This window comes from Symphodus melops (genome assembly GCF_947650265.1).
Source record: "Symphodus melops genome assembly, chromosome: 2".
NCBI classification, from domain to species: Eukaryota; Metazoa; Chordata; class Actinopteri; order Labriformes; family Labridae; genus Symphodus; species Symphodus melops.
The window spans coordinates 18356532-18372211 of NC_136692.1; the positions used below are offsets into that span (position 1 = coordinate 18356532).

Sequence of the window (15680 nt, forward strand, 5' to 3'; positions counted from 1 at the left end):
TAATCAGGTGCACAACTCTGGAGACATTTTTAGACAGTTTAGAAATAATATGACTTGAAATTACATTTTACCATATTTGTTGAAGAAAATGTATTGACTTGTAAAAAACTATTTAAATCAATGTTGGTGTTCCAATGTGAGAAATCCAATCTGAGGCATACGTTTTTGCACCTACCTCTCCTTTCTGCACATTTTCACTCACACTGTATTAATGATTAGAACATGTTCTGCTTATATTAATATTTAAAATACACGTCACAAAAACTCCAGCTGTGTTTCAATGGTGAATATTTGCCCACTGTGTAAAACTGACTCCAGCTTGTCTTTCAGCGTGTGACAGCTGATGTTCTTTAGAGTGATCAGGATGTTTGTTTCAGTCTATTGTTGAATCCTAATTAGAACAGGTGTGTGGGTGGATGTGTGGGTGTGATTGACTGTTGCTAAATGTCAGAGTGAGCTAATGAGTTCCTCTTGGCCTAATCACTCTCCTGCTGAACTTCATAGCAGTACAAATCCATTTCAATTAAATTCAACCTTTCTTTCCCTGACCTGCTGGCTCTGTTCACACTCTCTCTCTCTCTCTCTCTCTCTCTCTCTCTCTCTCTCTCTCTCTCTCACACACACACACACACACACACACACACACACACACACACACACACACACACACACACACACACACACACACACACCAGCATGTTCTGCTCGCTGGCTGCCAGTAGGGGGCAGCGTCTTTAAAGAAATCGCTTCAAGGCTCAGGGCTGTGTTGACCTTTTGTGAACAGCAACACTCAGAGCTCAGAGCTTTTCGTGTTCAGTGGATTTGTCATGTTAAATGAATCTGCTGAAAGTTGCCCTGTCATGGTTGTTAACGAAATATTGCAAAAATGAACGTAAAATGAAAAACAATGTGCCGTAGTTTTAGTGGTTGAAATAAAAAATAAACTTTTGATGATACAACTTAACCACAGAAGCACTCATGTCTCCCAGAGACCAGCTGAGTTACTGGTCAAATTATTAAAATTCAAGTCTGCACAGTGAACCTTTTTTTTCATCATGATTTGTTGAATTATTTAGAAGCCAGTGAGCAGGTGTGATTTATCAGTCTGTCTATCTGTGGGGGAGGAGAGACTGTCAGATGTCTCTGCATATGAACTGAAATGTGAATTTTGTAGAAGTTGGCAATGTTGGCTGACTTGGTTGGTCGCCTTATAGTCTGGAACAAAGAACCTGGGCCATATATTTATTCATTAAAGGGTCTAAATAAATAGGCAAATGTTTGATTGTACCGGAGTGTCTGACAGAATAACAGAAAACATCCTGAGAAACACCAGAACCAGAAACAGTCTTAACTCTCTTCAAAGCCACCATTGACAAAAGTCCTTTCTTCCCCTTTCGTAAATACAAGTTTAAGTGATAATTTTTGAATGAACTATTTCAAACACCAAAGTCACAGGTGTCCTTGCAGGTGAATTGGCAGAGCCTGTGTCCTGAGCCTGTGTCCTGGGTTGATTCCAACCTTGGCTCTTTGATTTACAGTGCGTCATCGTCTCTCTCTTCCTGGTGCTTCCTGTATATCCTCAGGTTTCAGAGCCAATTGAGGCAGAATGGCCCAAAGATCACATGATCAAAGTCTAAAAAAAACATCACAACAAGCTAACTTATTTAGACAGCAATAAATCAGCAACTTTGTTCTGTGAGGTCAAATTATTGTTGTCAATATCAATTAGGTCTGGTGTGTTTGAAGAGAGTGAGGTAACGGCTGTCTGATGATTGAATGATAACCTGATCCTGTCGGTAACAAATTTATTTTGATCAGGCAGTTATTCTATAACAGAGGAATGTTGCAATAATTACAGCCTGTTTCACAGCTGCACTCTCAAGACTGTTTGTACCTTTACTCATTTAAATCTCTCAAAGTATTGGAATTTCCTTTTCAGATTTTATTCCTCAAGATTTAAAAACTCTAACTGAGAGAGAGAGAGAGAGAGAGCGAGAGAGGTTTTACAGAGATGACAGGAGAGCGGAGGTGGAGATGTGTGTTGATCTCTCTAATTGCTTTGTGTCTGGTAATGCACTCCTTAATGCACATTCAGGGCCCATGTACACACACATCCTAACGCGCACACACACACATCCACGCGCATACTCGGAGACTGGCTATCATCACTAAACAATCCCATGATGCATCAGTCTCCTACAGTCAGCAGGGTGTGTTCTTGTTTACTCGATGAGGATGAACGTATGAGTTGTGTGCAGGCTGTTTGTGTTGTGCTTGTTGTTGTGGTGTTTATCTGATTTATTCTGATTTTGAAGTTATTTCACATCATTTGTGTCATTTGTTTTTGTTTTTATGAAGAGGATGAGTGAGTGTTTGTAGTTTGAGTAGTTTGTAGTTTCTACCCTGCTGTGGTGTATTTTATCCACTTAGTCGATGGGCTGACTGAGTGTTCTGTGTGTTTGTGTACGTGAGAGTGTGTTCAGATACCATGTTGAATGTTGTACCTGCCAGGCACACACTAAGATGCCGCCGTTCTCTTGCAGTGGACAAAAACAAACCTCGGGAAGCTTCTGCCAGACCCACAAACACCAGCAGCGGCTCACAGGGCGCAGCAGCAGAGCCTGCAGGAGGAAACATCCAGAACAATCAGCAACCCCCGCCTGAGGTAGGTTTCTTCTTCTTTAAAATGTGAGATGCAGATTTATCTCTGTTGTGGGTGAGATAATACACAAGGAGACATTACTAAGCAAGATCTGATTGATAAAACACACTATTCAGAGCGTCCTTTGACTGAAAGACACGAAATTCCAATTTGAATTATTCGTCTCCATCCTTGTTAATCCTGCAACACTGGTTTCTCTTGAGTAGCGGGTTCTGCCGAGGATTACTAGTACACAGGTCTCACATTCGTTTTAAACTGGATACAAGTTGAATAAATCAATGGAACCACAGAAAGTAGCAAAACTTCCATTTATTTGTATAACAGTCATTCCCCGCTCTCTCTCCCTGATGTCCCACTCTCTCCTGGCAAATAAAAGGCACAAAATCCCCTGAATAAAAACATCTTTTCTTTCAATTGGTTTTCCAAAATACAACCTATGTGTTTTTTTTTTTACATTTAGGTACCTGAAGTGGTGAAAGCTAACACACCAGTGACACCAGTACCTGTCGCTGATACCACCACCACCACCACCACCACCGGGTCAGGAACCACCGGAGCTTCTGGTCTGGGGTTCAAAGCCAGAACAGGGTCACGGACCAGCCCCAGAACTGGATCCCGCCTGCAGACTGCATCAAGGCCGCTCTCAGCTGGAGCTGGCATTGCGGGGGATGGAGCAGTGCAGACTAAACCAAACCAGAGCAAAGAGCAGGCGGAGAAAAAGAACCAGGCCCTCAACCAACTGAGGAAGCTGCTCATCCAGGGGAACAAGAGGGTGGAGGCTCTGGCTACAGTCATCCAACATCTCTTCACTGAGGTACACAGTGTTTATACTGAAGTTAACCAATCCGCATCTCTCTGTAGTGTGTCAGGAGTCAGACAGAAGTAGATCTGGCCATTTATTTGAGTCACTTTGTATATAGAACATTATAGAACAAGTAACTTGTACTTCCTATTAGTGTTTCTCTCTCTGAATAATCATAGATTTGGTTCATCTATTTTTCTGGCAATTAATATTACTTTGTGTTCAAGGATCCTTCATTCTCCACTTTAAAGACATACAAGTTAGATGTGTTTGAACTTGCAAAAGCCAGAGTGCAACTTCAAAGAGTCAAACAAGGGGAAACAATCAGTAATCATGACACCATCCTCTGCCTTTGGCAGGACAAACCCAAGCCTATAATTAAAGCATCACTGTTGTTGTTGCTGCTGATACTGGTGGTGTTGTTTTTAAGGAGCTGGATGAGATGCTTGTAGAGGAGGAGACGGCTGATATGATGGCTGTTTTTTGGAGGATGTTTAGAGGCAGCAAGGACAGACTTGTCTGAGTGAACGAGAGTTGCTATTGACAACAACAACAACAACCACAACAACAATGTGTCATGAGGACATGGAAACATCCTGCTTCTGTGTGATGTGAATGCGAGTGAGTGAGGAGTTGCTCATTATTGTAGATTATTGTTTTTGTTTGTTTCTGCTGTCAGCTTTTCTGACTGATGAAAGTACAAATGGAGATGTTAGAGACAGCCTCATTAAGGTATGTGTGTGTGTTTGCTTATGAAACATCTCAAAAGGCTTTCTAATCTGCAACAGGCGTCTGTCAGACTCACCAGCTCTCTTATCTTGTTTTTCATGGTGAAGATTAAAGTTTTTAATACAACATTGGAAGGAGTATGAGTGTAGTTCAGTTTTGAACAAATGAAGTTAAAATTAAGAGATTAAAATTTTTGTATTTGTCCACATGAAATTTAAATGTTTAGTTGATTGTTTATGTAAAAAAAAAAAAAAGAGCAAAGTGTGAAAGAAAATTGCTCTGATGGTTTTCTTTGTATGTCTGGCACTTTATTCCCTACATTTGGACATTTTCTCTTCAGTCTCCAAAAGCCAGAAAGAAAAAGTGGCTCTAAAGCTTGCTTAACACACACACTCCTAAATAATTCTCAAAGAGTAGCAGAGCACAAGTCCCTCAGAGTGAGAAATTATTTGTGTGCAACCATAACAGCAGTGGCATGATATAAACATCAACACTGCACTAATGCGGAAACAAGAGGACAGGAGGGGCTGCCAGCTGAGCTGCCCCTAGCTTAGTTTAGTAACCTACGACAATCCTTTATTCCATTATAATTTAGTATAATAATCTGAACATTAACTTGGTGATTTTATGTAATGTATCAATATACTTTAGCAGCTGCTCATTGGTCCATTCAGGCACCAGGATGTGTCAATCAAAGAGTCCCGGACATCGAAGGCTGCTAAATGAATATTTGCTTTCTGATTAGTGGGATGAGTGATTTTGTATTTGCAGAGCCATAATACCAAGGTAAAAATATATAACACGCACACACGCACGTGTTAGTTTGGCCACAATAACTATTACTAAGCAGGGAACACCTTAACAAATAGGTAAAGCCTCTGAGACTCGTTTCCTCTCCATGTGAACTGTGAATATAAATCCATCGTCACTCCAAACTTTTCTTCTTCTTCTTGTTGCCTGAACTTTGGTTTCGGTGACAGGTTGTAGAAAGTTCTCTTGCCTTGGTTAGTGATAAGTCATTTTTCATTTTATTTGTATTCCTTTTTGGTCTCTTTTCTAGTTAATAACTCAACTCATAGTTGATTTACATCATCACCATAACCTGCACCAACACATTCTGTCCTGTTGATAACACACCCAGTTAGATAGATAGACTTTATTGATCCCGAGGGAAATTCAAGTTAATCTGCAGGAATAAGATAGACCATTGATAAATCAATGTATCAGTAAAATACCTTTGATCAATAACAACCTGAGGTGGAGAAAGATCCTGTCAGTTGCAAACTATGCACTGTACAGTAATATGCTGTCTCTATTGTTAGCTTAAGCTTTTAACAGTGTAGTTATTTGTGTCATTCTGAGTGAAAGTGGCTCCTTATCTTTAGAACAGCGTGTTATCAGCAGTGAAAACACTGCACATATAGGACTGTGTGAGACTCTTACATAACTGTCAGCATTCTCACATTGTACTTAATTAATGCACTATTACATTTAGTTCTTTTGTACCACCTGAGAGAGTTCACAGATGTTAACAGAGCCACAGCCTGGCTGGTTATTGATTAGACTGACGGCATGCTCTGCTGTAAAGGAGGGGAGGGGGGGGTGGGGGAGGTGGAGGAATGCAGCAGCTGCAGTTTGAGCCCTGAAGCTCTTTGACTTGTGCTTCTGAGATAATGTGTGTGTTTTCATTTGAAGCATGAATACCAAAGTTATCTTATCTTTTCTTCTAGAGGTGACTGGTGAAAATAAACTGCACCCTCCATTGACAGTAACCTTGGGGCTTGGGAAGGGGCTGTTGGTTTATTGGAAGGATGTAGGTTTTAATATGGGTGGGGGATTTTACACATGAATTTCATTCTTAAACCAGTGCTGGTTTATTCTTTTCACTGTGACTTCTTCGTCTGTGATTGTGTCATATGAATGGCAAGAATGATAGCAGCTGACTTGGCAGGTTTTATTTGAGATTTACCGACCAGCCTAGATTTGTATTGTGAAGGATTTATACAAAAACAACCACAGCTAAAAACAAAAACAAACTAGAAATACTGAAAGTCTAGTAGAAAATAACAAATTGTCTCTTTGAGCTGGGTTATATTTAACTTTTCAATCAGCAGCCGGCAGAGTTGACCACATAACACAGACCAGGACTCGGGAAGAATACCCTCTCACTATGCTGTAGCTAATGGGGATTCAAATAAACAGACTAGTTTGAGTATCATCCATCAAGTATTAACAAACGTGCCAGTCAATGTGTTGGTCAGACACTAAATCCATTAATATAGAAAACAAATCAGCAGGACAGTAATGTACAACAACAATGTGGTGCTAGCATGAACACAGTTTCAAGTATTCTTCCACCTCTAGTGTATAGTTTTCACTCGAGTACAAATATCAGAGGATTACTTCAGTTTTATTATTATTTCAGTTCTCATTGAAGTCTTGGTATCAAAATAATTATCAGTAAGGACAAAATGGTATATAACCATCTCCACCAAACAACAGAAATAGTAAAAGACAAAAATCTAGTCTAAACTTAAAGTCTTATAAATCCTGTAAAAATAAAACCCAAAAAATGTGGAATGTTTTTATGAGACTATAATAATACATATACAATAAGATATGAAATTAAAGATTAATAACATTCACAATTCACCTATTACTGTATCATGATAGTAATGATACTACAGTACTCAGTGATTATTCTTTACACTACAATAAGGATACTATCAACAGTATGATGAGCATAGGAAAGTAATGCAATAAAAAGTTGAAAGATAACAAATACAATTGAACATACCAAGATATGAGATGATGTGATGAAGAACTGAGTGATGATGAAAATCTGTTGCGAAAACAACATGATAAAGATATAACAATGATTTAGGACATAGTGGTAGGATATGGCGAAAATAACCAGACCATAATGAGATGACCATCACATGAGAACGCAATGATGAAATAATAACAATGTGATAATGATGTAATTACAATACGATAAGGATATGACAGTAATGCAGTTCAGTCATTTGTAATTATTTGTTGGCGATGGACTGCTGCACACACTTCACTTTTACACAGTTGTATTCATTAAAAAACATCATTCAAAAGTATATAAAGCTGTTTTCCAAAAATCCTATTTAAAGACTCACTGTAACTTAAAGTACAGTGAGTCTGTAATTTAAATTGGACACTGTAAACCATGTCTCTGTGTTTACTCTTCTCTTTAGAGCTATGTGTTTTTAATTTCTCATAAATTACGTCCTCAGGTGAACTGGACTTGTTCAGCGGATTAGTGGAAGGTATTCCATGTAAAGTTATATAAACTTTAAACAGAAGGGAGTCAAAGGCGACAAAAGTCAGATAGCAGTCAAAGTGAGGACTAACAGAGCCACGAGTTCAATGCAGATCAATGTTTAAACGGCCGAGATAGGAATAAAGATATGAAGAGAGGAAGGAGGAGCAGAAATAACTCACATTCTTCTAACGCAAAGCACTCAGGCAGGAGGAGGAGGAGACACAGAAGGAGGCAGGAGGACAGGGCGCTCTGTGGTGAACAGGTAGAGAGTGGGAGGAGGGGCCGAGGGAGCAGAGACGGAGAGAGAGAGAGAGAGAGAGAGAGAGAGAGAGTCCCGTCCAGTAGGAGGGCAGAAAGAGAGAGTGTGGGAGCCTGTGTGTGTGTGTGTGTGTGTGTGTGTGTGTTATTCTTCAGTGCTTGTCTCATTCTTTGGTAATCGGTGCAGAAAGGATTTACTGACAGGAGAGAGGAGCACATTTTGTTGTGGTTCTGTGTACGTTTGTGTTCACTGAGGCATGGGCTCCTCGGCCAGCAAAGCGCCCTCAAAGCCGAGGAAAGCCCTCCCTCTTCGCCGCAAGAAGAAACGCAAGGTGTGTGTGTGTTGTGTTATCTTCTCTTTTGTTTCTCTTCTGTTGTTCTCCAAGTGAAAGCTGTGATAATCTCTTTTAGCAGACGTCCGGGGATTAAAGGGAAGGATTTTACCATCAGGTCACTTCCCTGGATTTTTGCCAAGAGTATTTTAAAAACCTTAAATGACGTGTTGATTACATTAGTTGTTGGTTTTCCAGCCAAATTGGCCTTATTATTTACAAACCTTGGATGCCATTGAAGTAATGACATAACATTCCTCGTGCTGCAATTATGACACATTTTCTGAGACAAAAATATGTCGTATATCAGCAGTTTAACATTTCCCTTTTTGAAAACAGGTGGGCCACATTACAGGCAGTTTTTTTCCCTATTTGTTGCCTCTGTCTCTGCTTTTTCACTTAACTCACCCCGTAGACAACAGATGGACTTTATGGCTCTGGGTGTGTGTGTGTGTGTGTGTGTGTGTGTGTGTGTGTGTGTGTGTGTGTGTGGTACTGCGTGTGTGTATTTCAATTGTAAATTCCACTACTCTTGTAAAGCTGTTATGTATAAAAGTGTGTTTTTGCTATTTGAGAAAATGTTGCTTTACATACAGTAGTGCTATCTTAGGCTCATCAGTTCCATGTTTTCAAGTGTGTAAAGGTCTGATAGTTTGTGTATGTGTGGTAAAAACTGAGTCTTTTATTGCCGTCTGTCTGAGTATGACTATATAAACATGCGATTGACTTGATTAGCCTCACGTTCGTCTCATTCTGGGCTGTGGTATTTTCCAGGTTGTGTTTTGTTTTTCTACAGTTTGAGATCATTTACAGCAGCAGTATTACAACAGGACAAACCAGCCTCTTTTAGATCAAAATCATCATTTAACTTAACCGTCCTACAAAGTGAGAAACTTGTCTTAGCTTCTTCACCCATTCTGCACTCATAGAAATACACTATTGAATAGTATTGACATTAAACATATAACGCTGATTACTAATAAATAATGTCAGAAAAATCCTACAAATACAAACACCATCAGGTTCATGAAATAGCAGTTAAACAACACAAACAGAAATCAGTCAGATTCCTGTTCTGCATTATTAGCCAGGCAGCAGCTCATATGGATCACTGACAATCTGCAGCAGAGTGAGGCCAGACACCTCTTTATTTGCATCTGTTTTTGTCAATAGAGTTTTGTAGCTCTGAAGAAATCACTCTTTCAATAACAATGTCTCATTTGGTATGGATCATTCCTGTAAAAACTTTTGATCACTTATGTGTTGTGTATCAGTTTGTTACCAAATTAAACTGTCGTTTTGTGTTTCGTCGAACACACCATGTGATCCCTCAGTGTGTTCTGAACATTAAATCATTTTGGACACAGCCTCAGTGTTAATTCTTTTCTTCTGTTCTGTGCAGCGTGAGGAGTCCATGAAGCAGAAGAAGGAGCTGTCACTGGAACTGGCAAACCTCCGAGATGAGCTGGGTACGATTTTTACGCATCCACACATCCATAAACTACCAAATGCTAATTCATACATGTGCTTGCCTTCTCTCTCTCTCTCTCTCTCTCTCTCTCTCTCTCTCTCTCTCTCTCTCTCTCTCTCTCTCTCTCTCTGTTCTATTTGCATGACACACATGCACATACAAAGCTTATCACGGCCTGGTCAACTGCCATTCAAAACCGTGTTATTTCTGTTGTCATACTGTGCATCTGCTCCTCACTGCACACCACACTGGTGTTTTTATCTGCACAAGAGGACCAGTAGATTATACAAGTACAGTACATCAATAAGTTGTGAGAATCACATTTTGAGACATCAGTGTGATCACAAGTCTTACTGTTTGTCGTTGACACTGATTTGCATTTGGAGGTGAATCTGGTTTAATGCTTTACAGAACCAACAGAAATAGCTTCAATTTGTGTCTAAAGACATAGATTTATCAGAACCGGTTTCTACTGCCAAGTACATCTTCACATGCAGGGAATCTGACTTGGTGTTTTGGTGAAAAACAGTTAACGAAAGAAATAGCAAGAACTGAGAGATCAAATTAAATGAAAAAGCTTTATTAACTTGCCTCACCCTGCAGCTGTTGAATGTGTGTGTGATTAAAGTCTGATCATTCAAGTTTCTGTATTTGCCACAGACAGGATCTGAATGTTATTTTAAATGTCTGGTTAAAAAGCCATTATGTTGCTCTCTTCTCAGTTAGCAGACTCCAAAATAGTGGTTTTGAACTAGCAGACCGTAGAGGAGTTGCTAATCGCTTTCTTGATTGATCAGTTGGTTTGTGTGATTTTGTGACTTTGATGTAAAAAGCCTTTGTTTGGGTCCAACACACAATTACATAAAAAAATTAAAACCCTTTTTATCAGCAGTACTCCAGCAACTCCAGACTTCTGCTTGTAAATTGACTGCTTTTATCAATGACAGGGATGGAAAAAGGTCCATTAGAGTAATATTCAAATGTTGTCACATATATGATACATTTTGTGCCTCTCTCCGTCTGTGATATGAAATATTGCCCAAGTCTGGAAAACAAGACGATAGCAGTATGAGTATTAACAGTAGCACTCTAAAGGCGCAGCCCTTCATCTCCGGTAAAACCACTTCAGTGGAAAGTGTTTTTTCAGCTCAGCAGATCAGTGAGTAGTAATATCTGTAATCATGCATGCTGTCACCTGGCACTACCTGTGACTTCTCAGAAAATAATTAGGGAACAGTTTCATTGTTTTGTGTGTTTTCTGGGTGTGTGTGTTTAAGGTGTGATCTGCTGCGTTTGGCAGCCTGCCATGTTACTATAACTGAGACAATACATGTGTTCAAGCTTGATGGTTACAAAACAATGGACACAGGAGAGACAGGTGACACATCAGACATTAAATGTTTTATAATTATGTCTTGTCAGTCATTGTTAAAGCAGTGGATGTTTTCAGGATCATTAACTTTCAGATACAGTTTAGTTCACACTCCTTTAACAATGACACCTTTTTTTGCATACGTGTGTCTAACTGATATTATTGAAAAAATTCACACATTTTTTTTGTGGTGAACTGCATGTGTGAAAACAGCAGATAATATATAGAGAAAATAAGAGCAGGTGGGTTATTTTTGATGATAATGACAGGTGTGTGATGATTCACCTTCTGTCCCCCAGTGTGTTCTTTTCCACTCATTCATTGATAATGTGAACATGTCCAGTTACATGTAGCAGTGATAGAAAGGTGAATATCTGTTCTTTGTGTCAGACTCTGTCGCTAGGTCTGCCAGCTTCGATTTTCACACTTGTCTTTATAACACACTTGTCTTTATAACATCATGTCTTTCCTCCCGAGACTCAACAATAGGAGAGGGAAACTTCAGGCTGTGAGGTGCATGTGTGAATACGTGTCTCAGTAAGATATTAGGGACAGGCTGTCCTGCACATTTTCTAGAAATACTCAGGAGTGTATGCATGTGTGAAAACGGCTTCTTCAGCAATGTATTCATAGAGATATCTTTTCTTCAAAACAAACAGCTCAAATAATAAAAAACACAATTAAATAGTTGTAAAAAGTAATTTGTTCTCTTACAACACTCTTGAGTTAGAATTTAGGGCTCTTAGCCGAGCTGTCGCAGGACCCTTTTTGACCCAAACATACAGAAACACACTGTGCACTTATTGTTGGCCTTTTATGTTTTTATGTCAACACTGTATGCGATTTATAACCAGTTTGTTTCATTTCAAAAATAAACTAAACTAAACTCCTAAACTAAAAAAAACAATACAAATTAAAAATAACCACCACTGTGATTACGTGAGAGGATCACTGCACATTTGTTCTGGAGGCCATGTTATATTTGGCCTCCATGTACACACACTCAAACTACCTGCACCCACACAAATACTCGCTGTGGAAAAGCACATGCTGTTCACCATCACTTGCTCTCGCCCCCCTTTACTTTCCCTCCGCCCGTCACTCTGAGCAGCACTCACTGTAATCTTTTCTTTTGCTGCGTTTGACCTTTGGCTCGTCTCTTTACACACAGAGTCGAGGAATGTCAGCAATGTATAGACCCCTGCTGTCAACACACACACACACACCGACACACACTGAGACACACACACACACACACACCCATACACACACACACACACACAGAACTGTCTTCACCGTCTCCTCGTCAAACTGAACAGGATCAGCCTGTTTGTGGGACTTTGACTGTGTCAGGCTGTTTAATAGTTTTCTTGTAAAGATTTGCAGCATGGAGTTACTCTGATAGACATGTGTCCGCCTCCGTTTGGTTTTTGTGTTCTTGTGAAGTCATTTCTGCGATTATTTTCAGACGCTTCATATCACTGGAATCTTGACAACCTTTGCTGGAAGATTATGCAAGTCAATGAACCTTTACAATCAAAGTCTTGACATTTTTACATCAATAAGAAAAATGCAAACAGTGAAAAATGTTTCTGTGGCATCTTTTAAGATCCCTTTAGAGTTTCCTCTGCCACAACAGAAGTAAAGATGTGTCATGTATTTTAGTCCTACCATCAGAAGGAGTTAATAGATTTTTTCAAAAGCGTAGCTTGAGAGAAATCTCCTCTCAAACAGATAAGCAGTTTACAGTGAAGTATGTGCTGACATGATGGATGTTTGCATGTGAAGGAGATATTTGCTCCTGAGGCACTTTAAACCTGAACCTGTCACTTTGTGCAAAACGAATGTTTGACTTTTACTGTTTTCTATCAGTGACAGGAGAAACAACTTATAATTTCACAGATTCCATAAAGAGTACTCTAAACTGTCAGGTGCTTTTCTTTCAACACAACCGCAAGTTATTGCGTTTGCACTGACAGTAAGTCTTGCTGTATCTTGAACTAGGACCTCCCATTAGTACACTGCCGTCTTTTACACTGTGCTAATCCGAGCACTGTTTAAGAGCACAGTGTACAAAGTGTGGTTGTCTCAAATCTAACACCGCGGTTGTGTATTTTCTGGTCATTTGCAGCATTCTTCTTCTCTTCTTCGTTTTCTGTGTTAATTGTGAATGGTGGAGGATGTAATGTATGTCTTTATGTACTTTGAGGTCTGTCTGTTTATGTGTCTCTCGTACGAGGGTGAAAGCAAATTTCCTGCAAAGGACAAATAAATCTGAATCTAATCTTAATCTTACCTTGACTATTAAAACTAAAAACAAATCTGCAGCCTTAAGTCGCCTGTTTGTGCCCCATATTCAACACAAGGTCATATTGTATGTTCTCACCATGAAAGGAAAGAAAGGTCTTGTTCCACCTCGAACCCCGTTAACAATAGATTGGGTAGACCATGTTTATACTGGGTAGAAGGCCGAGAGGGGAACCCCTGGAATGATGTCATTATTTTGCACAAACACCTGCCATGCACCTGCTGTCTCATAGAGTGTGTCGTCCGGTCAGTGACAGAGAACAAGTTTAGGTCTTAGTGTCTCTCAGCTGTCGTTGGCTTTTTGTTTCCATCATCACTGCGACAGGCGCTTACTCTCGCTCTGTAGAGCTCCATTCAGGGCGAAACAACACGTGCCCCAGCTCCAGCCAGCTGTTTCCACACATTTTATATTACAGACAGGGTCAATATGTGTGGGAGTATTTTTAATCAGTTATAGAATTGTGATTAACTATCTGTGAATGGGGGGACTTTTCCCAAAAGCAGTGAGATTTCTTTTGTTATTGCAGGTGTTCTCTTACTCACCTGGATATCATCCCCCAAATATTTCATATTGTAAGTGGACCTACGTAAATCAAAGTAGCGTGTGATGACAGAGGGAGTGATGGAGGGGAGCGTGCGTGTGCTTGTGAGGATTTGAATAAGTCATGAAAGGAATGAGTCGTCTGCATACTTGTGAGTTGACTTGCAGATGTTTTCAGGGTTGGATCTGAGGTCTGGGATAGGAGCAGCAGAACTGGGATGAGACATTCTCTCTCTCTCTCTCTCTCTCTCTCGCTCGCTCGCTCTCTGTCTCTCTCTCTCTCTCTCTCTCTCTCTCTCTCTCTCTCTCTCTCTCTCTCTCTCTCTCTCTCTCTCTCTCTCTTACACACACACACACACACACACACACACACACACACACACACACACACACACACACACACACACACACGTAAAGACAATCTGTCGTTCATTACCAGTTCAGGCTCTGACTGCTCCGTATGATGGTATGTTTGTGTAAAACAATATACGGTCCAAATAGAAGCTCCAACATGGCGCCTTCCAATATATTTTGTTTTATGTGTAAAACAGCAGATTTCAAATCTGTTGACCTATTTTATCTTCCTCTTTTTTCCCAACCTGCATTTCAAAGACAAGTGTAAAACAAACATTGATAAACTTACTGTGTGAATGGGGACATTGTTTTGGAACTTTTCATTACATTTTATTTCACAGTTAATTTGATGAGTTTTGTACATTTGTTCTGGTTTCTCAAGAGAAATTACTGACACTAATAAATACAAATGGAGGTTCTATATAGAGGTTAACTTTTCAGAACTCTAATATAATCTCTGTATAGGAATATTAATTCTCACATTATGACCATAAACAGCCCCAGAACACATTGAACCGATTAGATGAGGTGGCTACATAAATGAAGAAAGAAAGGATTCTCTGAACTTGACTGGCATCTTTGTCTCCTGGTCCTAAACTGTCTTCACTGGTTATGTAACTGTGGGTCTTTTTTTTTAATGTATTTTGAATAGTGCGAGCAGGATATTGTTAACAGTTTGGTTCACGTTAGAGTCTCAAAGAACCAGACTTTGTAGATTCATAGCAAAAAAAGTCTTTGAGGGAGGGATCTATTTGACTCGGGTGTAGAGTTACAGAAAAAAGTGCACCACATCACAGCTGATTACAGTTCTGATCTGCTAATTGACGGTTAATGTAAATGTAAAACTGTTCAATTCCTGTGCAGAGTTGAAACGAAGCGCTGTCTGAGGAATGCCTCTCGGCACCCTGGAGATCTGTTCTAGAAATAGAAGATTATTTTTAAATGTTTTTACACTCAACACTTTCACTCAGAAACAGGTCGTAAAGTGTTGATATCTCATTGTGTGTTGCTGCTTTGTATCAAACAGTGCTTCAACTTTTCTGCATTTAACCAGGAAGTATCAGCTCGGGGTTATGGGTGACTTCCATCAGAAACTTGATCTGATAAAATCAAGAATTCCCAAATAAAACACAATTTAAAAACTAAGATGTGCTTTTAACTATGGAATTGTTGGTATGCTGAAGTCATTTATTCAGACATATTCAAAGCATGTGTATCACAGAAACAGAAGGTCATCTTTCATATCTCACCCATGATGTAATATTTTCGAAACATAGATTTTAGTCCAGAGTCCAGGTCTTAGAAGTGTTTTATTAAAAACTACAAACTAACTCTCACTTCTGATCTCCTTCTCTCCTTTCAGTTGCGTCAGCACAGTGGTGCAAGCATCTGCAGAAGGAGAAAGAGGAGGTGCGTGCCAGCCTGGAGGAGGCCCTGAAGAGTCTGGAGGAGCAGCACAAGGGGGAGCTGGTGCAGCTGGAGGACAGGTGTGCCTTTCACTGATACCTAGACACTTGAGACGATTACTACAAAGTCTTTACACAGATGTTGTTGTTT

At 39.8% G+C, this 15680-nt stretch overlaps 1 protein-coding gene across 4 annotated transcripts in view; it reads left to right on the plus strand.

Annotated features, from left to right (window-relative positions):
* LOC306820252 (uncharacterized protein) overlaps positions 1-15680 on the plus strand; it is a 71766-nt gene that overhangs the window by 51306 nt on the left and 4780 nt on the right. For all 4 annotated transcript variants that reach the window (XM_079338048.1, XM_079338047.1, XM_079338050.1 and 1 more), the window contains 4 exons: positions 2544-2665; positions 3123-3476; positions 9481-9547; positions 15487-15610. In XM_079338048.1, coding sequence (XP_079194174.1) covers positions 2544-2665; positions 3123-3476; positions 9481-9547; positions 15487-15610 — 667 coding nt within the window. The remainder of the gene's footprint in view (positions 1-2543; positions 2666-3122; positions 3477-9480; positions 9548-15486; positions 15611-15680) is intronic.